At 38.1% G+C, this 27,535-nt stretch overlaps 1 protein-coding gene across 4 annotated transcripts in view; it reads left to right on the top strand.

Moving 5' to 3' along the window:
- CCDC141 (coiled-coil domain containing 141) overlaps nt 1–27,535 on the top strand; it is a 207,975-nt gene that overhangs the window by 66,236 nt on the left and 114,204 nt on the right. For all 4 annotated transcript variants that reach the window (XM_045480374.1, XM_045480376.1, XM_045480375.1 and 1 more), the window contains exons 5-6: nt 3,672–3,925; nt 21,450–21,566. In XM_045480374.1, the coding sequence (XP_045336330.1) occupies nt 3,672–3,925; nt 21,450–21,566 (371 nt within the window). The remainder of the gene's footprint in view (nt 1–3,671; nt 3,926–21,449; nt 21,567–27,535) is intronic.

The raw sequence follows: 27,535 nt of genomic DNA, 5'->3' as shown, positions 1-27,535 counted from the left end.
GTCAGGAAATGAAGAGCAGTCTTCAAATAATAGCTTTGGATAAGGAAAATTCCGTTTTCACTATTACACTTATTTTTTAAAAAGAGAGTAGAGGAAGTCTACAGTTTGGTTGGGGCATGTATACATTTATTGGTAAGTAACCTCTGTGCTTCCTGTGGGTCCCTGTTATACCACCCAGCACACTGTGTAATAACAATTTATTTCCATAGTTGTCTCCATCACCAGATTGTGAGACTCTGGAGGGTAGGTATTAGTACATCTCTGAGTCTCTACGATGTAGAATAGCATCCAACCCAAAGTATGTTTATTGAGTGTCATTTGTATTTAATTCCAGTGTAAGACACAACACAATGATACAAACCTGAGGAATAAACAAGGCACTACATTAAGGAAGAGACAGTTGGTTCTAAGCTCTGAAAGATCACAACTAAGCCCTCCACTTTTCCAGTGGTCTTCTTACAATGAACATAATACCTGAGAATATTCCTCACAGTAGCAATCGTATTATTCCTTGTTCTTAAGTGTTTTATATATATTTTAAATGTGGCTGACATATAGGTTCATTAGGGTCCATTATACTATTTTCTTTACTTTTGTATATATTTGAAAGTGCCCACTGAATGAGTTTAGGAAACACCATCCTGCTGTGGAACATTTGGAATATTTTAAAATCTTTTAGGAAGAAATATCACTCATGATCTCGATGCCAAGACTGTAACTTTGATACTTCTTAGAAATTACCCATTTGGAAAGATTATTTAGCAAGTTATAAAGTCACTTAAGCTATGTACATCTCTATTTATCCATCTTGAATTTATTATATATACTTAAGAATGGCAAACTGTACAGGTATTTGTATAAAATCTACTTTAATATTAACTTGCTTAGATATAATGACAATCAAAATAAATAATAAAAAGCTATTAAATATCTACTTGCCTCATGTCACAAGGCATTATGTCAGAAATGGAGATTTTATGTATGCAAAAATGCAGTCTTTAAAATTAATACACCATAGGGATTTTGTATTTCTTGAAGCTCATGATATTCTATCTAGTTTACCCTTGAGGAGAAATACATTACTTTGTATGATCAACTGGTGGAATAAATAGCTAGGAAAGCATGAACAATAAATAGTTAAGATGGAAGAAACCAACAGAGGAAGAACCAAAGGAACTGACAGAGGAAACTGAGGGAAGAATTGATCCACTTTAATGGGTAGCAGTAACAGACTGATTGTAGTGTAGGTACAGTTTACAAGTTATCTTTGGCCAGAGACTCCATTCCTGGTGGTACTATAGTAGTAGTTACACTATTTTGACAGATGTTGAAACAGAAAACCAGAAAAAGATTGCAAATGGAAATTTTGGATTATTATATGCATTCTGTAGGAACCAGAACAGGTTGGCATGATCCACTATCAGTGTGCAATACCCTAGCACTTAGAGCTATACTTCTCTCTCTCATTGGAAAAGTCTAGTGTGTAGGAGCTAGTTATGGAAGGGAAGAAAATAAATACTATGTGGAAACCCTGCCACTTATCCTTATTTCCTGTGTGTGTGTGTGTGTGTGTGTGTGTGTGTGTGTGTGTGTGTAACTTTTCACAGTATCATAACAAACTCTTCAATGCAAAGGAAATACATATACATATAAATGGAGAAGCAAAAAGTAAATAAATAAATGGAGAAGCAGTCATACTGATTATCACATAGGCTATACAAATTAAAATTCTTCAGTTTGATACACAAGGCCCTCTATAACCTGTCTTCACCTCATTTGCAAGTTCTTTTTTTTTCACTTCTATAAAAGAACCTGTTCTAGACAGATAATTCTTTTTATGCCCCTGCCTCTCCCATATTATTCATGTTTGCTTCCATTTCTTTAAGAGATTTACTCTCATGTTCTCCCTGCTTCTTCCTGCTCTATTTGAATGATCCCATCCTCTTTTTGGTTCAAGTTGTTCTTGCTGTTTGTTGCTTTGCATAGTTAACTCCTGATCAAATTGCCCATTGCACATAATCACACCTTGCTTGCTCTGAGCAGATAGTACCATCTAATACTTTATTTGACAGCTCTAGGTCATGTGACACAAATTACTTCACATTCTTTCTTTTTCATGTCAAAATCTCTCTCTCCAATATCTTCACTTATATCATTCTCTCTTCCAGATCTCCCCCCCGCAAAAAAAATTGTCAAGTTAAAAGAGACAACTGGCCCAACTACCACAGCCTAATTATTGCCACACAGTTAACTGTGGAATGTTAGAATGCTAAAGTAGAGTGCCATGGCTCTAAAGTAGAGAGCCTGACACGGGGCTTGAATCCACAAACTGCAAGATCATGACCTGAGCCAAAGTCAGACACTTAACTGACTGAGCCAACCAGGTGCCCCATCAAAGTCTTTTTTTATATCTCTAGAGGACCACTGATCTCTAGCACGTATATCTCTCTTAATTCTTCCCCCTCTTTTAATACTTTGATCTCATTCAAGCATTCTACAAAAACTGTTGAACATTTCTCCTATGCCAGTCACTATGCTAAGTGCTAGGAATGTTATCCTGGTCACTGTCCCCATATTGCATCGGAGCCTGGTGGCAAAGGGAGACAATAAATCAACTAACCAAACACATAAGTATAAAACTACGGTTGTGTTAAGAGCTATGAATGAGAGGAATATTGTATCATGAGAACAATTAATAGGAGGATTTGATTCAGTCTGGTTTATTCATTGAAGAATTGGCAGTTGAATAAGGCCCAAAGTATGAATAGAATAAAGGTAGAGAAGGAAGGGTTTGAGGAGAATGGTGTTCCTGGCAGAGGACACAGTGAAAAGTTCTGGGGCAGAAGGGAATGTAGCATTTGTAATGTATGTAAAAAGAGAGGGATGAAGAGTAGAAAGATTAAGAAAATCTGAAAGGGAAGATAGGGACCAGACCATGCCAGACTTAAATTATGTCAAGGAATCTGTCCTTAATTCTAAGGCTATGGGAAGCCATTGTTAGGTAGGTGTGTGTGTGTGTGTGTGTGTGTGTGTGCGCACACACACACACATGTATGCATGTGTGTGACATACTGTGTTTAGAAAAAAATCTCTCTGGCTAACTAAGGAGAATAGATGAATGGATTGGAGAAAGATGCCATTCAGAGGTGGCTGCACAAGTCCAGGCAACAAATAATGTTTTCTGTAGTGAGGACAAAGAGAAGTAGACACTGTAGGAGACAGAGGGTGAAATTGACAGGTCTTGATAATGAGGGAGAGGAATGTGTCATGGATGACTCCTGGGTCATAGAATTTAAACCTCATTAGCAGCCCATTCACTTCAGAACATAGAACATGTCAAGGAGAGCAGGCACCTTAACAGTATCACGCCACTAAAACCTGACTGAAACAGTGCCCAAATCCCACGATCTCTCCCTTCCTGTACTGTATTACACTATCACTGAACTGCAGCATCCTATAATTTGGCAGTTAGTGCTACAGAAATTGTTAGGTTATGGTATCTGGCTAGTTGTATCACAGGCATTTTATGTTTACACATTTGAATTCCTTACAGTATAATTTATTGTTAATATAAAGGTTACATACATTTGAAATTCTACCAGGAGTCTGAATATTACTATAGAAGAGCTTGCTCATATCACTATTCTTTCTTCTTTCTAATTTTCTTCTAGAACTCTTAGAACGATCTCTAGCCCTTTTAAACAAAAGTCAACAACTCACTGACTTCATAGAAAAATTCAAGTGTGATGGACCTAATGTGAATTCTGAGTTGATCCACGGAGCTCATAACAGCTGTCTGAAGATTGACAGCCTTCTTGAGCTTCTACAAGATAGGAGACGGCAACTAGACAAGGGTCTGAAGCAACAGCAGCAAGAACTGGGTCAGGTTCTGAAGATATGTCAGTGGGACCAGCAAGAAAATCAGGTAACTCAAAGGGGAGTTAATGATATCCTGACCTCAGCTAATGAAGTTTGGCTATTATGTGGATTAGATCTTTCCTGGGATGGTTCTTCAGTTGCCATGATCAAATTCCTTGGTCTTTGGTCCAAACTAATAGGTTGTTTTCTCACACGAGTTAAATGAAAAACAAAGGTTTGTATTTCCTGTCATCATAATATTGATTTTATAAATGGGAGAGTACTTATGGGTAGTTTTGAAAATGACTATGTTCTATTGTTGGATTCTCTTTCTCACATCCTTCTAGGTTACTACTTTTAGACACATTTCTTTGAATTCCAAATATAAATTGTAGCTTTCTTGAAAGTTAGAGAGGCAGGATGCTGCTGAACTGTATTACATTGCTGCTAATGTCAGTGAAAAAGTCTGTCAGCCCCAAATAGTGTTCTTAGAAGACTGGTCTGGTGCCAACGAAGGACTATGACCTTGGCCTGTAGCTAGATGTTCAGTGGTTAGAAAGCGTTGGGGCAAGAGGTTCATGAGTTTGCATGTTTTTTAGAGCTCATTACCCCAACTGCAGGCTCAACTCTGATCAGTTGTCAATATTCTTGCCACACATTCCATCTGTCCCAATTACTTGAGGCTAAGCATGGATAGAACTCTCTTTGCAAACCCCCAACTCAAATAGATGGGATATTTATCGCATTATTTCTAATTGTCCCCATCCCATGCTTAAATCTGTACCAATTAATTGGAAGGAATTTTCAGGGGGAAATATGTGAAAGGAGGTCTCCTGGTCTGGATGTATGGGGAAGGGGTCCCTTCACATGTTATATATTGCTGCTCTGATCCCAATTAGATAGACAGACCTATGGCTGGGAGCATAGATGAGGCCAGGAAAAACTGGTTCTTATTTCAAACTGGAGAAATGAAGACTTAAATGATGATCACCCCTTCAACTAACACTTATTCTACTAACACCTACTCTGTGCCAGGTGCTATGCTACTGGGAATAACAACACACAAGACAAAGTCCTTTCCCTCTGGGAATTTCCCCTCTAATGCAGTTTCTCAACCTCAGCACTATTGACAGTTGGTGCTGGGTAACTTTGGAAGACTGTACTATGCACTCTAGGATGTTGAACAGCATTCCTGATCTCTACCCACTAGATGCCCGCAGAATATCCTCATTGTGACGACAAAAAATGTCTCCAGACATTGCCAAATATCCCTTGGGGGGCAAAATTGCCCCCAGATGAGAACCATGGTTCTAGTGTGATTAGAAAGATACACCATAAGCAAATGAAAATGATGTGTTATAAAGAAAATAAAATAGAGCAGTAAATTTATCTTGGGTTGGTCTACTTTTAATCAGAGAAAGCCTCTCTGAGGAGGTGGCATAGAGCAGAGACCCAAATGCAGAGGCCTCCATTCATACATTCTGCTGGAATTTTATTTCCCCCCCCTCAAGTCACCATACACTTTCCAACTCATCTCCACTTTTAGCCCTTTGGCATAGACTACTGCCAGCTGCTGTCTTGTTTCTGCTGTGTTTGTTTTGCCTGTCAGCCCTCATCCATTCCCCAGTTTACTTCTTTGCTCACCCACCTTCATATCCTCATTATCCAATGCAATGGTCTTTTTACTGGTGATTCTGTCACAACAAAGGAAAATTAATGCTCAGGACAAGAATTAACTTAAAATTGTTTATCAGACAAATGTTTCCAGAGTTCCCAACTTCCCTGTCATAAATGAGTCTATTATAACACACTCTTTCTCCTTGTCCCTCTTTTCTCTTCCCTAATCCTGACCTGACACCATCTTCCCAGATCTCCTGTCCCCTTAAAGAACCCTTCCTCTTATATCTTTGCATTGAGTTTATAACCCAAAGCCCTACCTCTAGGACTTACAAATTTCAAAACGAACATTTTAACTCAGACACATACTTAAGAGGAATATTGTCATCCCTGGAAATCAGAAATATTTTTTTTCAAAATGACTTTATTTTATTTATTTATTTAGAGAGAGTGTGTGCACAAGTCGGGAAGGGGCAGAGAGAGAGGGAGAGAGAGAGAATCCTAAGTAGGCTCGATGCTGTCAGCTCAGAGCCTGAGGTGGGGCTATATCCCACAAATCATGAGATCATGACCTGAGCTGATATCAAGAATTGGAGGCTTAACTGACTGAGCCACCCAGGTACCCCCAAAAGATGTTTTGATAATAACTAAAGTAAGGTATTGCAGAAGGTTTCTGACATGGTGAGTTCTCTAACTTTTGGCGTCTCATCATTTTTAGGAGGAGTATATGCTTTTATTGATGAGGTGCTTTTTAAAAGTAGACTTTAGGGGTGCCTGGGTGGCTTACTTGGTTAAGCATCCGAATCTTGGTTTAGGCTCAGATCATGATCTCCTGGTTTGTGAGTTGGGGCCCTGCATCTGTCTCTATGCTGACAATGCAGAGCCTGCTTGGAATTCTCTCCCTCTTTCTCTGCCTCACCCCACCTCTCTCTTTCTCAATCTCTCTCTCAATAAATAAGCTAAAAAAATAAAAGTAGACTTTATTTAAAAAAATTATTTTAACATTTTATTTTTGAGACAGAGAGAGACAGCGCATGAGAGGGGGAGGGGCAGAGAGAAAAGGAGACACAGAATCCTAAGCAGGGTCCAAGCTCTGAGCTGTCAGCACAGAGCCCGATATGGGGCTGGAACCCACGAGCAGTGAGATCATGACCTGAGCTGAAATCAGATGCTTAACCAACTGAGCCACAAGATTCCTCCAAAATAAACTCTTTTTTAGAGCAGGTTTTAGATTCACAGTAAAACTGAGTGGGAAAATACAGAGTACCCCCTGTTCCCGCACATGTACAATCTCTCCCAGTATCAACATCCTGCACCAGAGTGGTATATTTATTATAATCAGTGAATATACATTGATATGTCATTATCACCCAAAATCCATAGTTTATGTTATGGTTCACTCTTGGTACAATATGTTCTGTGGGTTGGTTAAATGTATAATGACATGTATCCATCATGGTAGCATATAGAATAATTTCACTGCCCTACGAATCCTTTGTGTTCTGCCTATTCATTCCACCTTCACCCTAGTCCTTGGCAACCACAGATCTTTCTACTGTCTCCATAGCTTCGCCTTTTCCAGAATGTCATATAGTTGGAATCAGTATGTAGCCTTTTCAGATTGACTGTTTACACTTCGTAATAATACATTTAAGATTCCTCCATGGCTCAATAGCTCATTTCTTTTTAGTGCTGGATAACATTCCATTGTCTGGATATGCCATGGTTTATTTATCCATTCACCTACTGAAGGACATCTTGGTTGCTTCCAAGGTTTGGTGATTATGAATAAAGCTGCTATAAGGATTCATGTATGGACTTTTGCACGGACATAAGTTTTAATTCATTTGGGTAAATACCAAAGAATCCAGCTGGTGGCTCATACATAGTAAGAGTATGTTTATAAGAAACTGCCAAACCATATTCCAAACTGACTATACCATATTGCATTCCTACCAGCAATGAAAATTCCTGTGTCTTCACCTCCTGACCAGCATTATCAGTGTTATCAGTGTCTCGCACTTTGGCCATTCTGATAGGTGTGTAGTGGTATTTTATTGTTTTAATGAATTTCATCTTTAAAGTGGGAAAAATAACTATTAATTCACAGAATTGTTGTAAGGGTTAAATGAAATAACATATGTAAAACACGTAGCACATGGCACAAGAACAGACACTCAGATCAATGGAACAGAATAGAGAACCCAGAAATGGACCCACAAACGTATGGCCAACAATCTTTACAAAGCAGGAAAGGATATCCAATTGAATAGACAGTCTCTTCAGCAAGTGGTGCTGGGAAAACTGGACAGCTACATGCAGAAAAATGAACCTGGACCACTTTCTAACACCATACACAAAAATAAGCTCAAAATGGATGAACGACCTAAATGTAAGACAGGAAGCTATCAAAATCCCCAAGGAGAAAGCAGGCAAAAAGCTCTTTGATCTTGGCTGCAGCAACTTCTTACTTAACACTATCTCTGGAGGCAAGGGAAACAAAATAAAAAATGAATTTTTGGGACCTCATCAAAATAAAAAGCTTCTGCACAGTGAAAGAAACAATCAGCAAAACTAAAAGGCAACTGACAGAATGGGAGAAGATATTTGCAAATGGCATATCAGATAAAGGATTAGTATCCAAAATCTATAAAGAACTTATCAAACTCAACACCCAAAAAACAAATAATCCAGGGAAGAAATGGGCAAAAGACATGAATACACACTTCTCCAAAGAAGACATCCAGATGGCCAACCAATGCATGAAAAAATGCTCAACACCACTCATCACCAGGGAAGTACAAATCAAAACCACAATGAGATACCACCTCACACCTGTCAGAATGGCTAACATTAACAACTCAGGAAGCAACAGATGTTGGCAAGGATGTAGAGAAAGGGGAACCCTTTGGCACTGCTGGTGGTAATGCAAACTGGTGCAGCCACTCTGGAAAATGGTATGGTGGTTCCTCAAAAAACTAATATTAGAACTACCCTATGACCCAGCAATTGCCCTACTAGGTGTTTATCCAAGGGATACGGGTGTACTGTTTTGAAGGGACATATGTACCCCAATGTTTATAGAAGCACTATCAACAATAGCCAAAGTATGGAGAGAGCCCAAATGTCCATCAATGGATGAATTGATAAAGAAGATGTGGTATATATATGTACAATGGAGTATTACTCAGCAGTCAAAAAGAATGAAATCTTGCCATTTGCAACTACGTGGATGGAACTGGAGGGTATTATGCTAAGCAAAATTAGTCAGAGAAAGACAAATATCATATGACTTCACTCATATGAGGACTTTAAGAGACAAAACAGATGAACATAAGGGAAGGGAAACAAAAATAATATAAAAACAGGGAGGGGGACAAAACAGAAGAGACTCTTAAATATGGAGAACAAACAGAGGGTTACTGGAGGGGTTGTGGGAGGGAGGATGGGTTAAATGGGTAAGGAGCATTAAGGAATCTACTCCTGAAATCATTGTTGCACTATATGCTAACTAATTTGGATGTAAAAGAAAAGAAAAGAAGAGAATAAAAAAAGCCCATGTAGCACAAAGTCTAGCATTTTAAGAGGCATTTAATAAATATGAGTTTAAGAGGCACTTAAATAAATCTGATTAAAATTTACAGTCTATGAATTCTTTCACATCTGGTCCACAATCTTTCCCCTGGGTTTGTCATTACTGTTGGTATATACGTCGAGGTCTCTCAATACTGTTTAATTTTTGGAGGCTGCTCTAGGTAAGTGAAAGCTTTAAGAATGTATATTTGTGGTTAAGAGAACTAGCCTTTCAATTAGACTCCATTCCTAACAGTCTTCAACCAAACTCAATTTTAAAATAATAATATGGATAAATGTTATTTTTAATAAAATTGGCCAATAATTAAGACAGTCATTTTCTTAAGTATAAAATTTAGGCTCTTATTTTTAATTTTCTTAATATTTATTTATTTTTGAGAGAGAGAGAGGGAGAGCGAGCATGAGTCAGGGAAGGGCAGAGAGAGAGGGAGACAGTGAATCCCAAGCAGTTTCCATGCTGTGAGTGCAGAGCCTGATGTGGGGCTCAAACTCATAAATCGTGAGATCATGACCTGAGCCAAAGTCAGATGCTTAACCAACTGAGCCACCCAGGCACCCATAGGTTTATCAGTCTTAAAACATCCCATGTTATATTTTCTCTTGTTAACACCAGTGACAACAGCTGGAGTAATTAATAAAGTAACTGGTGCTTCTTTGGGCTCGCTTGCTTGTAAGAGCACAGATCCTGGGTCCAGACTTTTAACTGAAAGCAGTTAAAGTCCTGGCTCTACCACTTACTAGCTGAGTAACTGAGAAAGTATTTAGCCTTCCTCAGACTCAGTTTCCTGTCAAATGTAGATATAATAGTATCTACTTCAAAGTGTTGTTAGGATCATCAAAAGAGTTATATGCCAAGTGCTTAGAAGAGGGACTGCCACATAGTAATTGCTATATTGGTGTCAGCATTGTTTTGTCATCTTGTCTGAAAAAGATAGACATATTGCATATTTCTATACTCCTACCCACCTCCACCACCATGCTTAAGTAAAGACTATGCTTTTTTAAAATTTTTTTTAATATTTACTTTTTTGTTTTTGAGAGAGAGACAGAGACAGAGTGTGAGTGGGGGGAGAAACAGAGGGAGAGGGAGACACAGAATCCAAAGCAGGCTCCAGGCTCTGAGCTGTCAGCCCAGAGCCTGACATGGGGCTCGAACCCATAAACCGTGAGTTCATGACCTGAGAAGAAGTTGGACACTCAACCGACTGAGCCACCCTGATGCCCCTTAAGCAAGACTATTCTTGCATTAAAAGCTAGTTTCATTATTTGTCTTGAGTTCAAAAGGTGTCATCAAATAAAACTCACTTTTATAATTTCAACAGCCATTCTTGCTCAATGGGCATTCAATTAGTAGTAAAACAAAAAGATAGTTGTATTGTTTTCTGCTTATGATTTAATAATCAAATTTAAAATTGTAGATGAGATCACTATCCACACAGATAATTTCTATTAGCATTTGGCATACTACGACCTTCCAGACCTTTATAAAAGCATGAGGCACAATCACAGGCACACACACATTTATTAAAGAAACACCTAACCAAACAAATAAAAACTAATGGAATTAACCTATACATGCTGTATTATTACCTCATTTTTATTTATTTATTTTTCAATATATGAAATTTTATTACCTCATTTTTAAATTAAATTGAACAAGTCATAGGTATATTCTTGTGTCAAAAGTACAATAAATAATTTTATTTTTTAATTTTTTTTAACGTTTATTTATTTTTGAGACAGAGAGAGACAGAGCATGAATGGGGGAAGGGCAGAGAGAGAGGGAGACACAGAATCGGAAACAGGCTCCAGGCTCTGAGCCATCAGCCCAGAGCCTGACGCGGGGCTCAAACTCATGGACCGCGAGATCGTGACCTGAGCTGAAGTCGGACGCTTAACTGACTGAGCCACCCAGGCGCCCCAATAAATAATTTTAATATAGTATTTCACTATTTGAATGTAGCATAATTTTTTTCATTGAAGTAGAGTTGACATATAGTATTATATTAGTCTCAGCTGTATAACAGTGTTTTGACAATTCTATATGTTATTCAATGCTCATGCTTACCAGGATAAGTGTAGTTACCGTCTATCATGATATTACACAATTTAAATTTTCTTTTTTTAATTAAAATTTTCTTTCTAATATACATTTAGTTTTGGGAGAGAGATGGAGCAGAATCAGGGAAGGGGCAGAGGGAGAGGGAAACAGAATCCGTAGCAGGCTCCAGGCTCTGGAGCCATCAGCACAGAGCCTTACACGGGGCTTGAACCTACGAACCATGAGATCATGACCTGAGCTGAAGTCAGGCGCTCAACCAACTGAGCCACACAGGTGCCCCAAGCTATTACACAATTTAAAGCAAAATCATATTGATGAGGAAGTAGAGTCTCTCTAGTTTCTCAATATTATAAGCAATAATTAATACTTTGTGTGTTTATAATTATGTGAACAAGGAAGTATTTTAAAATCCAGGTAGATACAAGCATAATTATATTACCGAAGTTTTTAAGTTTTTTGTTCTCTTTTAAAGTTTTGTTGATGCAATGGTGAATGAACAGTGGCAGCAGCAGCAACACCGAGTTGGGTGTGTCTCTGTTAGATAGTAATTGGGCTCTATAATTATCATGTTCCTGGATAATCTACCTGATAATCCTAGAACATTGTTGAACCATGAGTTTATACAGAGGCACATGCTTCATTGGAAGATAAAGATTTTTTTGTCAGGTCTGTACTTATTTTAAGGGAACATAAGAGCTGTTAAATCTTACATTAATAAAATTCCAGCTTTGTCAATCATTTTAACTACTTAAGAAAAAGGAAGATTAAGGGGGGAATTAGAGCAAAGATTACTGATGAATAATAATGTAGATGTCTGAATATCTGATGCGTCTTCTCTCATAAGGGCCATTTAAAAGGTACATTTCGTGCTTCTCTGTTTCTAAGTGCTTATGGCCTAATGCTGTGAACTATGTAGTTCAGCTAACTCTCCTTTGGAAAAGAAATTAGCCGACCAGAAGGGTGGTGATATATATAGGGTTTGTATCAGTCACAAGAAAATAGCAAATGAAAACCACATACTTTTCCATCTTAATTGGGATGTGATGGTCTGATAAACATAATCATAGCATGTTCTCTCGTTATCATTGTTTTTCAGATATAAAAATGTGCACTTGTTTTGCACTTAAAGATGAGCGGCTGGCTGACCTTTCTTCCTAACTCCAGCAGCATTTTATTTTGCAGATAATCTGCTTCATTAATGAAAATCAGAAGCAGCTTGGAATATTTCGTGCATAATTAATTATCTTGGCAAGAAGATTTATGAATGTAATTTTTCTCAATTGCTCCAATCAGGCATAAGTGAGACAAACAAATAAATTAAAACTAAGTTATTCATGATCTCTTTGTATAAGACAGTGTCAAGGACATCTAAAAGAATTAAGTAAGACATAAGGGCATATAATCTCTTTTTACTACCCAGATCGCATATACTTATAAGATACAATTCTTTGCAGGAGGAAAAACCGGTAACAGAATTCACATTTGGAAGGTTTTATAATTTCAGTACCATGTATATCATAATCATGTAGCCATACGTAATCATATTCTTCATCAATAGGCAATTAAAATGGCATCAAAGATGGCACATATAAGCACAGCCTCAGGGCATCAGCCTTGTACCTGGTGGGAAGCTATAAAGCTTTTGTGTGGGTGTGAGCATATACACTTACACACATACAAGTGTATTCTCCTTTATATGATCCTATGTTGTAAACAGGACTTAGAGCTTGAACGGTTGACCAGATTAAATTAACATGAGGTAACATAAAAGTGCCTAGGTTAGTGTGTTTTTTAAAAAAGTCTCTGTTTGAATGCAGCTTTCTAACACTGGCTGGCATAAAATCAAAATAAGGATTGAATTATCTTGGAGATACTGATATCTAATAGCTCAGCCCAGTAACAGACATACATGACTTTCTAGCCACTCATAGATTAAAATTTATCAGAGTTTTATTTAAAAAAAAATTTTTTTTAGTGTGTGTTTATTTCTGAGACAGAGAGACAGAGAGTAAGTGAGGGAGACAGAGAGAGAGGGAGACACAGAATCTGAAGCAAGGTCCAGGCTCTGAGCTGTCAGCACAGAGCCCAATGTGGGGCTGGAACTCAAAAACCATGAGACTGTGACCTGAGCCAAAGTCAGACGCTTAACCAACTAAGCCACCCAGGCGCCCCCATCAGAGTTTTATTTTAACACATAGACTAGCTCTAGAATTTACTCTAAGACATGCCAGCAGTAAATGCAAAGTATCTTACAGTACAGGAGAAGCATATGATTTTACAGCAATAGCAACCCCTCCTAATAAGAATGCATGCTAACCGGTATTGCTTTCAAAGACACTGCATGTCAAAGGCCATGACAGAGGGACTCTGGTGCAGATAGCATGGATATCAATTCTAGCTTTGACATTTACTAGTTACTTCTACACTTCAGTTTCCTTTTCTGAAAATGAGGATAATAATAGTATTTATACATTTTTATAGATTTTCTATAAAAAATGACATTATATATGTAAAAATGTTTAGAGCACAGCTTAACATAAGGTAAGTGCTCAATAAATGTTCAGATGTTCACCATATCATTATATATATTGGTGGTCACTTTCTCAGCTTTACTGGATAATGTCTGCACATAAAATCTTACATGTTGGCCAGATCCCACACCAGTTCTCTAAATTACTAGGTAATCTTAGCTTTCCAAAATACTATGATATGGAGGGAAGATAAATGCCACTTCACGGCTTGGTAGTGAGTATAGTTTCTTCAGAAAGGCAACTTTATTTGTAAGTTTAAAATTAATTTTTTCAGGGTGCCTGGGTGGCTCAGTCGGTCCAACTTTGGCTCAGGTCATGATCTAACAGCTCATGAGTTCAAGCCCCGCATTGGTCTCTATGCTGACAGGTCAGAGCCTGGAGCCTGCTTTGGATTCTGTGTCTCCCTCTGTCTCTGCCCCTTTTCTGTTCATTCTCTCTCTCTCTCTCTCTCTCTCTCTCTCAAAAATAAATAAACATTAAAAAAATTTTTTTTAATTAAAATTTTTTTCTAACTTTTTTACCCTTTAGCTATTTTTTTTAGCTCATTTATACTTCTTATGGTTGATTATGTAATCATTAAGCTTTGTCATTTCTAAATACTGTTCAACTGGCTTAACAACATTTTAATTAGGAACAATTATTTAAGCCCCTAAATAGTCACTAAGAGGATTGGGGGACACACACTGTGACTAAATGGCACTCTCTGCAGTGGTAGGACCGGTGATAAAGCTGTTTGATATGGGTGCTCAGTGGGAAAGGCTCCACATTGATCCCTGACCCTCAGACCCTTCCATTGTGTGACAGAGTTCGCTGCTGCTACTTGAGCTGTCTGCTCAGCCCCATGGCTGCCTGTGATCTCCTTCTACCACCCCAATCTCTTTTTCTTCCCTGCCTCTGGTGCTGAAGATTGTTGGCTTTTCTTTTCTCTCAGCACTGCTACCACCCCAAGCTGGCCAAGAAGTAGGACTCATTCTTTCCTCTTCCCTCATTCTCATGGTCCCCAAAGACAAGTAAAGGGTATGATTAATTTTAATGATTTTTATAGGAAGATTTATAAGCAAATAAGATAAATAGCACATTTTGAAAGAATGACAACATCTCTTAAAATTGAGCAGTTATCCTGTCAATATGAGAGTTTCTGACTTTCAGTTCTTCCAACAACCAAAATGTAGGCCAAAGCTTCAGTGTCAAATCTATTTGTCTGTGTGGCTTAGAAATGGGGATGGTAATGTGAGAATATCAAACTTTGGTCCCACTCCTAAGTAGCCCTATCATGTCTGTTCTTTGTCTCTCTGTCTCTGTCTCTCTATCTCTGTCTCTGTATGTCTCTCTATGTCTCTGTCTCTCTCTCTCTCTTTCTCACACACACACAGGGAATATAATTAACTCCAGGTCACTTATGGTAGAACCCTAAGTTATATTGGGAAAACTGTGCCTTAGATATTTTTGGCAGTAATGCACGTTGCTGGGACACTAGGCTAGTCTCTGTTTCCTTTCTTGAAATAAAGACTTTCTTCTACTACTGGGAGGGTTTGCCCCAATGAATCAGAGGTAATGCTAGAAATAAAATTTAGGCCCAGAGGTGTCCACTGTACTGATTTTATCCACTGGACTAAATGGCTTTCTGTCATTAAGTAGTTGAAAGTAAAGAGCCTACATAAACACAAACAAGAGTTGAGGCCAGTCTTGGGAAGGGAAGGGAGGAAGTCCTTAGTGCCATTTTTCTTCTGTATAGATGTGAGAAGAAAAATGTTACGTCAACACAAATCAGAATAATTAAATACATAAAATTGTGACTCCAGACAGGCAGATAGATTATGTCCAAAGCTGTTTATAAAGTAACAAATTTGCTTCATGACAAACAACACCTTTTAGCTTTCCTACTACCCATAGTAGAGGATACTGAGATTCCATAATTTGTTGAGGAGATACTAATACCTTCCAGTTGACTTCAGTAATTCATGGAGGGCTTCCAGATTCCACAAAAGAAACGTTGTGAACTTTATCCTCCCAGAATCTCTGGAGATGAAGGCCAAATAATCATAAACCAATAGTTAGTCCCAGAATGCATCTAAAAAGAAACCCAATCCATGTTTTTGGGAGTAATTCTTCTTTCTTCCCCTGTTCCCAAGTCCTCAGGTACAAAAATTAGCAACATAGCTTTAGTGCCTCTTTCCCTAGTATACATTATCACCCAAAGGAGCAAATGGATATTTGAAGTTTGGTTATTGCCTAGTTAGATACAGAGCACATTTGACCATATTGCATAGTACAAAATAATGACTACTGGTTTCCCTACTGTAAAAAAGAAAAAAAAAAACCTTATGGGAGATAAAATAGTTGTTATAATACTAGCATGCCTTCAAAAACAAAGTAGATATTAAAACTGTCACCTGTGACCATCCACTATGATTGAAAACAGCTTTATATATGTGTGCATTTTTGATAATTGGAAGAGAGATTATCAAAAATTCCTTGGTTAAAGAAGATAAATAACTGATGCCTTTTCCTCTCCTTTATCAGTTTTTGTCTCTAGTAGTAACCGGTTATTTGTCAAGAATTGTTCTGCACATGGAAAAGAAAATGAAAGTAATTTGAAGAGATTTTCATCTTCCCTTAAGCATTTCTATTAAGGTGGTTTGAATTGCTTATTGCTAGCTCGCTTCCTCCAGCATAGTTTTAAACAAAGATCAAAAAATAAGATCTGATCTCGGATTGTAGAACAAATTGCAGAAAAAAAGACTGGTAGTTTTTGGCGGTCTGATGCATCGCTTTGGGCTGCAGCAGCAGTTCACCTTCGTGTCACCTGAGTGTTTTATTCTTGACTGTCAGCATTTTCTATCACTTGTGCTCCCATGTTTTACTCCTGTCTTTGGAATTCTGTTTGCCCTTGCTGTCGCCTCTACTCACAGCTGGCCTCTTCCTCTCAAGCACTGTTCCTGATGGGCCTGACCCACACATCTGTCATCTCTAATGCAATATTTCCATTGATTCCCCGTGGTGGTATATAGAACCTATTTCCATGTTAGAATTAGATTCTATAACTATGGTGTTGTGTTTTGGTTTTTTATCTTAAGAATGTTCATAAACATAGCCTATAAGAACCATTTCTTTTCTCTGGAATCCTTTGGTTCTGCAGTGAGAAGAAAAACATTAGACAAGAAAGTATGAATTCTGATCATGACATTTCTGCCTCTACCTGTGGAACTTTCCTCTTACTGGTTGTGTGAAGTTGTTTAACCTTGTAACACACCTCCTGGGTGTGTTTCCTCATCTGCTGAAAAGCAAATCTCTCCATAGAGGAGGGATGTAAAGATTGGATGAGGTAATTTGTAACCTGGCTAGAGTAGTCCCTGCCCCCTTTCTTCAAAGGTTGGGTTCATATCTTTTACTTTCATTTTCACTTCCCAACAGGGTGTTGAGGTGGGGATGGGTTGTCCAACAAGCTAGCCCTTCTTTGCCCAGTTAGTGCTCTCTTCCCGCCTTTCCCCTCAACTCTCCTTCATGCATCTTCAGTTGCTACGTTTGAGTCTCAAAAAATGCTTGAGTCTCGTCTAATCAAATAAAGAAAAAAAGTGCAGAGAAGCCCCTTTGATTGCCTCTCCTTCCTTAAAGCTGTCATTACATCCCTCCTTTACTGAAGCAATAAGCTTCTTTGGAAGTGTCATTAACTCTACCTCCTTAGCCTCCACTCAGTGGTCCGTAAATGCTTACCAACTGAGATATCATTTCAATGTTCTCCTGTCTCTACTCTTTTAAATTGCCTTTAATTAAAACTCAGTCCTGGAGCACTTGGGTGGCTTAGTCAGTTAAGCGTCCGACTTCAGGTTAGGTCATGATCTTACAGTATGTGTGTTTGAGTCCCGTGTTGGGCTCTGTGCTGACAGCTCAGGGCCTGGAGCCTGCTTTCGATTCTGTGTCTCCCTCTCTCTCTTCCCCTCCCCTGCTCATGCTTTATCTTTCTCTCAAAAATAAATAAACATTAAAAAAACTCAGTCCTTAGATCTACAATTAACCAACATGGATAGTCTGAATATCCTTGAATAGTGGAACCATTCAGTAAAGATACAATTCAAGTCACATATGTGATTTCAGATTTTCTAGTAGCCACATTAAAAACGTAAGGAGTCACATAAAAAGTGAAAAGCAATTATACATGTTGTTTAAGCTAACAAATCTAAAGTAGTAATTCAATATTTAACCAATTCTAAACTTCTTAGCAAGGTATTTTTATTATTTTGTATACAAAGTCTATGAAATTTGCTGTGTATTTTATACTCAGAGCACATCTCAGTTTGGGCTTGGCACAATCCAAGTACTCAATAGCCATTTGTGGTTAGTGGCTACCATATAGGACGGTGCAGGTCTACATACAGCATTTGAGTGCATTTTCCTGGCACTCATCCCTAACTTCCAAGGCAGCTCTTGGTTCTCATTGAACATCCCTGATCGCTCCTTCTTTGAATCTGCTGACTTCCCTTCTCTTTCTATTTCCCTTCACTCCCTGATAGGTGTTCCCCTTCCCTCCCCAAAAAAGATCTCTACTCCTTCTCTATGTTAGTTTTACCTCCACTGGGCACTGAGTACCTAGAATGTCATATAAAACTGGTAGGATGATCATGAACACATTACTGAGATTAAGCTGGAAGGTAGGAACTGAGAAGACAGAGGAAAAATGTTGCCATTTCTCCCTTAATCCATCACTGCCCAGAACTGATTTCCACTGCATACTCTGAACAGTTTATTTCTTCCTTCCTATCTATATCCCCTGAACTCTTGGCTCATGTTTTCATCCTCTTGCAAGGACCATGTTCTACAGAATGTTCTGATGCATCATTTACTGTACTTCTCACTCAGGCTTTTGGACAGCAGCTGATATAATTTAAACGCTTATAAAAAGTGCTCTTGGAATATCTATGCAGCTGTCTGCACTAGCTACTTGTGAGATGCAATGACTGATTTATTAGGTGGCAGAGTATTATGGTTGACATACTCTCAGTAATTTAGGTGTCCTGATTTTACATCAGAAGGACTCTGAGAGCCTATTCCGTGTGCATCCCACAGCACCGCACAGTAAATCTGATCTAAGAGGCTGCTCATGTGTGTGATGCCTCATGATGAGATGTAACACCCCTACGATGAACTACTTCTGAGTTTTATACCAACTTGTTTTTATGTTTCTTCCCAGGGTGCATTTGGTAGTAAAAATGTGTAGATCTAGAGAGTCAGCATGCTTTATCAGGAAGGTATGTGATCAGAATGCACAGAATACCAACTTAGATCTTAAACTGCATTCGCCTATAGGGAATAGTATTGCCATACAGGAATAGTATCCTTTGGGTGTTGAAATAGTATTTGCCAAATCTAGGGGATGAGGTCAGTAGATACCTTTTAAAAATCAAAACAACTCACTCCTTCCTTTCATCACTGATGGCATGTGCTAGATGACAAGACTTTGACTCACAAAATTGAGTAGGATTATCTGAGAGTTCAGGGTTCTCACCTGTTTTTAGAGATTAGCAAACACCTGTTTGTACCTATTTTTTATTCACTCAGATTCTATATTAACTTTCCCTATTAAAGCATTCTTGAAATTTCTGAGTTCCTCCCACGTTGGCTAAGAATAAATAAAATTCACTTCCAGTATTTAATAAGATAAATGCTCTCTTTAAGTTAGTTATATTCATGATCCATTTTTCTTTGATGAAGCCTTTAAATCATTCCTCTAGTTGTGTATTTATATGGGCTTACTGCATCTTTTGTGAGAAATTATTTTAATAAAAATTAATGAATAAATTTTTAAAAATTTAATGTTTATTTTTGAGGGAGAGAGAGAGAGAGCGAGCAAGCGAGCACACATGCAAGTAGGGAAGGGGCAGAGAGAGAAAGGGAGACACAGAATGTGAAGCAGGCTCCAGGCTCTGAGCTTTTGGCACCGAGCCCGATGCGGGGCTCAAACTCACGGACCGCGAGATCATGACCTGAGTGGAAGCCAGATGCTCAACTGACTGAGCCACGTAGGTGCCCCATTAATGAATAAATTGTATAGCTCTCAATAAAATACTCTCTGTGGGTTCTAATATGCATACTGTACATATCATCTAGTTCTAATTGGGTTAATAGAAATACAGATTATCTTCAAATAATTGTAAATACACTAATACAATATTTAGATATGGAGGTTATCTAATGTGCACATTATGCACAGCTTACCAAATATTCTGAAAAAAATGAGGTGCACTTCACATGAAAATTGCTGTAGGGTTACTATTATTTTTTAATTGCATGGTTGTTATCTTAAAATGCCAGTTAGCAAGGATTTCCAGTTAGCGGAAAGCTGGAGAAACCCTCTTGCCCCCAGTTGTACTGCTTATTCCATGCTGAAAAATGCTAAGTGTTGGTATAAACCATTTTATCTCATAACCAGCTTTGTGATAGCAGCCCTGTATTGATAATGGAATGTTCTATTCTAGTAACTCCTAACTTGATTTTTGTGTAGTATGTGTGTGTGCGTGTGTGTGCGTGTGTGTGTGTAGGGGGTATATTTATTATGTGGAGAGCTTCAGGACTAACCTAGCTTTCTCTTTGACCACCTGGTTCATGCATTTCTCCATGTTATAGGAGTTCAGAGAAATCCTGAGGCTGTTGCGGACAAGAAAACCTAGTCTGTAAAAAGGCATAGTATAATGTTTGAGCACTGCCCACCATTCTGAATGGGGTGCCAGGATTCATTTTTCAGGTTTGAAATAATTCTCCCTAATAACCAGGGCTATAAGACTTTAGGTGATCTAAGATGGCAGCAGGGCACAGTGGAAAGAGAATGAACTTTGGATTAATGTAGGTTTGCAGGCAAATCCTGGTTCTGCCTCTTACTGTATGGCCCTGGATAAGCTGCTTCACATCTCCTCACCACTACAGTGATGATATCGTACTTGTTAGAGAGTTGTGGAGAGAAATAGAAATGAGGCCCAAAAAGCAAGTAGCAAACTGTCTAGCATGTTGTGTGTGGGCTCTTAGGGATCAGTAGCTGTGATGTGATCATGAAGATAATACTGGGTAGGATTTGAGAGTGAAATCCTCTTTGATTTAACTGGAATAAGGAATCTGCATCTAGGGTCTCCATATCAGCAGTCCTATGTCCACTTATGTCACCATTTAAAAATGTGCAGCTTCTTTCAAGTCTTTTGCTATTTGTTGTTTCAACCCTGTGTAAAGCATGTATTATAAATCCAGTCTAAATGAATGTGAGTCATGCCCTTAGCTATTTACTATATCAACAGAATTTTAAAAACTTCTCCATTTTCTGAATACAGATTTTCAGCAATTGCAACAAACTAAGGATTTTTGCATTGTCTTTTTAGAGTGGCAATATAATTCTACATATGCTGTTTAATAGCTTCATGTGGGTTTATGTAATAACTATACTCACATTCATATTCTTATCCAGAAAAGATTTATATCCTAAAAGAATGCATGATTTATAGACTGCAGGAACCTATTTTGTTGTTAGCAGATTTTTGAATTATTTTCTTTATTCCGTGTAATCTACTGAACTGATATTTCATTTTCATGCTTTTCAGGAATTGCCCTATTTTTTTCTCTTATGTAGAGATTGAAGTGAAGAAAAAATAAAAACCCAATCATATGAATTTAACATGTGAAATGAGCTTATGTAAAAAGAGACTGAAATAGCTTAAGTTTTGAAAAATTAAGAAAATACTTCTGACTTTCTACTTGCCTTTTCTAATCACTTGAAATTTGGTTTCTCTTTGTTGCTTCTTACCTAGGTTACTTGTTGGTTTCAGAAAACCATAAAAGATTTACAGGAACAAAGTCTGGGCTCATCACTTTCAGATAATGAGGAACTAATCTGTAAGCATGAGGAATTAATAATAAAAGCAAAGGTAAGAGACACACTAAAAAATAATTTAAAAATGCATGGACTTCTTTTGAATACACTTCTGTAGGTAATATAGAGAAATACCAAAACTCTCCCTGAGTAATCACTATTTACACAGAAAAGATTCTGATAGCATTAGCTAATACCACTGCCTACTGACTGGGCTTCTAGAATAATAACCAACAAAACAGCCTCTACAACAATAATAACTATCTTCTTTTGAATAGTTAGTATGTATCAGACACTGTATTCAAGAGATGCGTTATATAAATGATCACAAACCCGTAAGGGGTAGGTATTGTTTTAGAGATCAAAACAAACAAAAAACAGAGGCTTGGAGATGCAAAGTAACTTGACCAATGTAATGTATCTTGTCAGTGGCAGAGCTGAAATTTGATTCCAGGTTTTGTCTAGCTCCAAGGACCAAACTCTTAAACTACATTCTTCTAGCTTTCTAAAAAAATCTTTTTCCTACACTGAAGTCTCATTATGCTATCACTTTTATGATTTCCGGGTATAGTTTCTTGCTGTTCCCACTCATATTTCCCCATTTCCTTGACTTGTTTCACATTTCTTCTTTTTGTAAAAAGTAATCACTACAAGTCAACCACTTGTAGGTATGTGGAATGTGCAAGATGGAATCATGAAATACTGAAAGCAAGATGAGCAGAGTGGCCGGCTGTGTAGAGGGGCTCCTCTCTCCCCCTGACGTCTTGTTATTTGGAAATTGATTCATTTGTATGTGTGGGGTCTATAAATACTTTCCAAAGTTCTTTACAGGTGCCCCATTTTAATCTGTAAGGAAACAAAAGTTCATTTGTAGTAGATTGAGTGGGAACAGTGAAAACTTTAATCAGTATCAAGACTTAGAGAACTTTCTATTATTAATATCTTGGGTGGTTGATAGCTATAGATTACAGCAAGTCTTGAAACTCTGGAAAACAATGGGCGAGCACTACTAGATAAGGGTTGAAACTAAGGAAGACAAACCAAATAAATATTTACATGTTTGGAAGGGTGGGATTGGCAGCAGGCATGGGGAGGGGGGACAGGCAGGGGAAGCAGTAGACTGCATTTATCTGGACTGAAGTCTCAGAGAGATCATGATGCTTTTGTTTGTTTATTTATGGCTTCTCTCTGAACACTGCAGTATACATAGGTATCCCATGTGTTTGGTTTGAATATTTGCCTGATCGACAAAAGATTCAATTACAGAAGACTGTTACGGGGGATGATTTTTTAAAGGTCTTTAAAGTTTTTCCACAATTGGTTTATCTGTTTAGGAAATTATTATTATTTTTTGTTGTTGTTAAGGCTAAACAGCAGTTTATTCTCTGGGTGTCAAACTCTTAAGTGTTTTTCAGTGAAAATTCTATCAAAATCCCTAAATGCTAAGCCGAAGAGATGACCTGAATTGCACAGAATTGTCGCCTCCTTTAAAACAAACAAAAGTGGTTTATTCACAAAATTTAGACATACTTGGAGTTATATTCCCTGTAATACATGGTTCCTCACAGCCCTGAGGAAAATCTCACAGTCTGGAGAAAGTATTTGTTGACCTATAACCTCAGTTCTTACAGGACTTTGACAAGTTCTTTCATATAGATAGTAATGTTCTACTTCTATCTTTCACAACTTTAATTGGCTCCTATTTCTTTATCCCTTCTTAATGCCTGACCTTCTAGCTCATGGGTGCTTTTACTGAACTTCTTCTGTTATTCAGCCCTGTTGCCAAGTTCTTCACTTCAGCGATTCCATTTTTCATGCCGTTGCCTCACACTGATTCATCTTTGTAATTGTTTTGTCCTGCTTCATTTATCTAATGTTCTTCTTTATATCTTAAGATATACTTTATTCATATATTAAATGTTTGATCTGCCCAGCGCCTTAATTCTACTTCCTCTGATTCAGGTATTTCAGTGTGTTGTGTGTGCTCATCAGATGTTATTTTTCTCTAGTTAATATTCCCTTGGGATATCAGCAATTTTTGACTGGTAAGGCATGGAAGGCTAGTGGTCTAACCTAGTGGTCTAACTGGTAAGGCAGTGAAAGCTAGTGGTCTAACTTGACCCCTTCTAGATGAGTTGGGGAGGGGGGGAAGGGGCTGGGTGCCCTTGAGTGCAGAGAGCTTCTGTTGTTTCAATTAGGGTTCAACCATTCCTGGTTTTCCCCTCTACCCCAGACACATACAAAGAAGGGGACCCCTTGAAGGACCTCCCACTGATTGGACTTTCAATCCTGCTTTGTTTCAAGACCCATTTCCCGGGGTTAAGTTCTATCCCTTTCACTTAGTGAGAATTAGAGAGGGCTCACTAAGAAACAGATCAGTTTGATTATCTCTCATATAGTAACCATCTACCTGGTCAGATTCCAGTGTCATCTTGATGTTATTTCTTCCCTCTTGTATTGAGGGAACTGGACTGGAGCCACTATTTTCTGTCCCAAAAATGGTACCTTGACAAGCACTGACCAAGTAGGTGCAGAAAGAAAGCGTCAAACCCAGAAAGTTGTCCCCTGGTATATCTCCTGCCAGGGTGTCTAACTTTATTCTATTCTAAGACATATGCTCCTGACACTGGGACCCAACCACCTTTTGGTTCCTCAAGGAAAGTTTTCATATCTGTAAACTTTCTTCTCACTTTGTTGGCCTTTAGAAAAAGGACCAACTACAGAATATGTAGGGCCCATCGTAAAGTGAAAATGTAGAGGCCTTTCTTAATAAATTGCTGAGATTTCAATACAGCAACAGCAGAGCATTAAACCAAGCATGGGGCTCTTCTAAACTCAGGGCCCTGTGTAATTAGTCTTATTTACGGTGTTAAGTGTTCTGCAAGGACCTACCAACATTTGCCGGTTAGATACTTTCCTTAGCTACCTTGGACTGACTGACCCTCTTCTTACCTGGATGAACAAGTTTTCTAAAAAATAGATTATAATGTTATAATGGGTTATGTCCACATTTTAAAAATGGCTCAAATCTCTGCTGTCACTTACTGTGTAACTTTGGGGGCATTTGATGTCTTTTAGCCTTACCTTCCTCACCTATAATGAGGAGGTGTGAAAACTCAATTAGAAAATATTTGTGGGAAGGGGAAGAAGAAAAAAAAAAGGTAAGGAGGGAACCAAAGCATAAGAGACTCTTAAAAACTGAGAACAAACTGAGAGTTGATGGGGGATAGGAGGGAGGGAAGGGTGGGTGATGGGTATTGAAGAAGGCACCTGTTGGGATAAACACTGGGTGTTGTATGGAAACCAATTTGACAATAAATTTCATATTAAAAAAAATATTTGTGAAAGTACCCACATTTTAGTAGTGGCTCAAAAATGTTTTTCTTTCCCCATGAATGGTGTAAATGTTCAAATAGTTTTCATGTGTCCTTTTTCAACCATCTCATTCCTTGTTCTTAGGGAAGGATTCCAATTTTATATAACCTTAAGCAGGAACCGGCATATTATATTTTGGAGTTTTGTTTGGGTATGGGTATGAGGAAAGGAAGGGGGAATGTTTCTTTCAAAGGAGGTTTAATGTATAAATAAGGCCTCAAGCTGGGGATTTATTAGTGAAACTCATAAATAATCTGGTAACACAGGGAAAGTATGTGTTTCTGCTCCCCACAGCTAAATTGAACAGCAGGAAGCTGTTCTGTATTGCTTGTTAGTCTACACAGTAAGTTCTTTCTAAATAAATTTTGAAAATGCCTCTATCATTTCTTACTGGAATATATTCAAATAGGAATTTGGAAAACTTCCTATCTCTTAATAAATATGATACCTTATTCAGAATGTGTTGAAATAATTGAACAAAAGGAATTTTTTTTTTTAATTTTTTTTTTCAATGTTTATTTATTTTTGGGACAGAGAGAGACAGAGCATGAACGGGGGAGGGGCAGAGAGAGAGGGAGACACAGAATCAGAAACAGGCTCCAGGCTCTGAACCATCAGCCCAGAGCCTGACGCGGGGCTTGAACTCACGGACCGCGAGATCGTGACCTGGCTGAAGTCGGATGCTTAACCGACTGCGCCACCCAGGCGCCCCAACAAAAGGAATTTTTATTATAATCTTTGACTATGAGTAAATTGTATTAAATCATTATACTTTGTTTACCAAATAAGAAAGATATTTTCCTTTTACATATGTCGCAGATAAAGAAATAGCAGATATTGATGATTATAAACCACCTTTTGGTTAAGAGCCTTACATACTCCTAGATTTTCTCATATATGAATTTGATTCCCCAAGGCTTGAATTCAAACTTTGGAGCTCACAGTTGTTTTTAGGATGTGTTAACATAGTATATAAATAAATACTTCCATATTATCTCTTTTGAGGAGGTATAATCATTCCTTCTCCTATACATCAGAAATAATGTTCATATAAGAACTGCCTTCAGGAATGAACTTGAACTTCTATTGGGAGGAAAACTTTTCCAATTTGTGTGCAGTGATTGGTGCCTACAAATTAATTGATGATAGATTAACAGGAGTAAAGACAAGGTTTATTTTCATATATGCATGGGAGATCACAGTAATGGAAAATTTGTGGAATAGCCAGAAGTTCAGGTTTATGTATATCAATTTAACAAAAAGAGGGTGGGGGCTGAGGGCCCCAGTGGAAGGGTATGGAAGGTTCTGTTGGGCTTTTTGATGTAAATGAAATGGGCAGTTTGTATTCTTCCTGGCTGGAAGTTTCCCAGTGGGAGAGTTTATGGCAGCTGAATTTATACTTCCTGGTACTAAGAGTCAGTCTTCTTTCAATTAGGAAATTCTCTGGGAAGAGAGTCAATGGTAGTGATATTTTCAGGAGACTTTGCTTAAGTTTAGGTAATATTTCTTTCTGTGACTGCAGATTGTTTAGATGTTTTCAGTTTAAAGTAATTCTCATACCACTGTGGTAGGCTATTAATCCTCTTCTGTTTCTTCAAAGCTTGGTTTAGTTCAGACCCTTTGTAGTTCATGCATACTAGAAACACCTGGGCTTTGAAAAACTACTGAGATCTGAACCTCATGCTGAGAGATTCTAGGTAGTTTGGGTCATCAAATTAATTTTGTCAATCTTAAAATGGCTATTTTTTTATGAAAAAAGCAATCCAGATTTCTCCTTCTAAAAAAACTGGGAGATATGGTAATATCAGGCTCACCTTTTCATATAGACATAACAACACTTGGCTGGAGCCCTGTAATACTATTTCCTTTAGAGAAGGCATATGCACTCCAGTTTGCCAGTCTCTACCATTCCTCATTACTACCTCCCCTCCACCTTTGTTTTACCTCATTCACATTATGTGCCCAGCCCCTGTAAGCATTTGGGTTAGAGACATGATGGGCAATGAGTACCATCCAAGTATAGTAGTGAAACTGATATGCATTTTTGAAGATTACCTTGGAAACTGTGAATAATCAGAATGAGAGGGAGTGATACTGAAGACAGGAAAGTCACTTAGAAAGTGTTTCAATTTTGATGAGAACAACTTTAGGTGGAGTGTAATGTCTTTTGATATTGAGGATATCATGCCTTGCTTTTTTTAAAAAAAAAATATATTTATTTATTTTGAGAGAGAGAGAGAGAACACAAGTGGGGAAGGGGGTGGAGAGAGAAAGACAATCCCTAACAGGCTCCATGCTGTAAATGCAGAACCTGATGTGGGCCTTAATCCCACAAACTGTGAGATCATGACCTGAGCTGAAACCCAGAGTCTGATGCTTAACTGACTGAGCCATTCGGGCACTCCAATCCCCATCTTGAAGGCTTAAAGGAGACTTATAGCCTTGTTGTTCAACATGTGGCCCACAGACAGCAGCAGCATCTGGAAGTCTTAGAAATACAGAATCTCAGACTCTAACCACTAAACCTTCTGGGTCAGAATCTGCATTTTAACAAATTTCCCCAGAGGATTTGAATTGACACTAAAGTTTAAGAGGCACTGACTTAGAGGTTTTCCCATTTATTTCCTGTATGTCCATATTCTCCTTAAT

The sequence above is a fragment of the Leopardus geoffroyi genome, chromosome C1 (genome assembly GCF_018350155.1).
Source record: "Leopardus geoffroyi isolate Oge1 chromosome C1, O.geoffroyi_Oge1_pat1.0, whole genome shotgun sequence".
Classification (NCBI taxonomy): Eukaryota; Metazoa; Chordata; class Mammalia; order Carnivora; family Felidae; genus Leopardus; species Leopardus geoffroyi.
The sequence above is the reverse complement of the archived record's forward strand: the minus strand, read 5'-3'. Positions and strand labels throughout refer to the sequence as shown.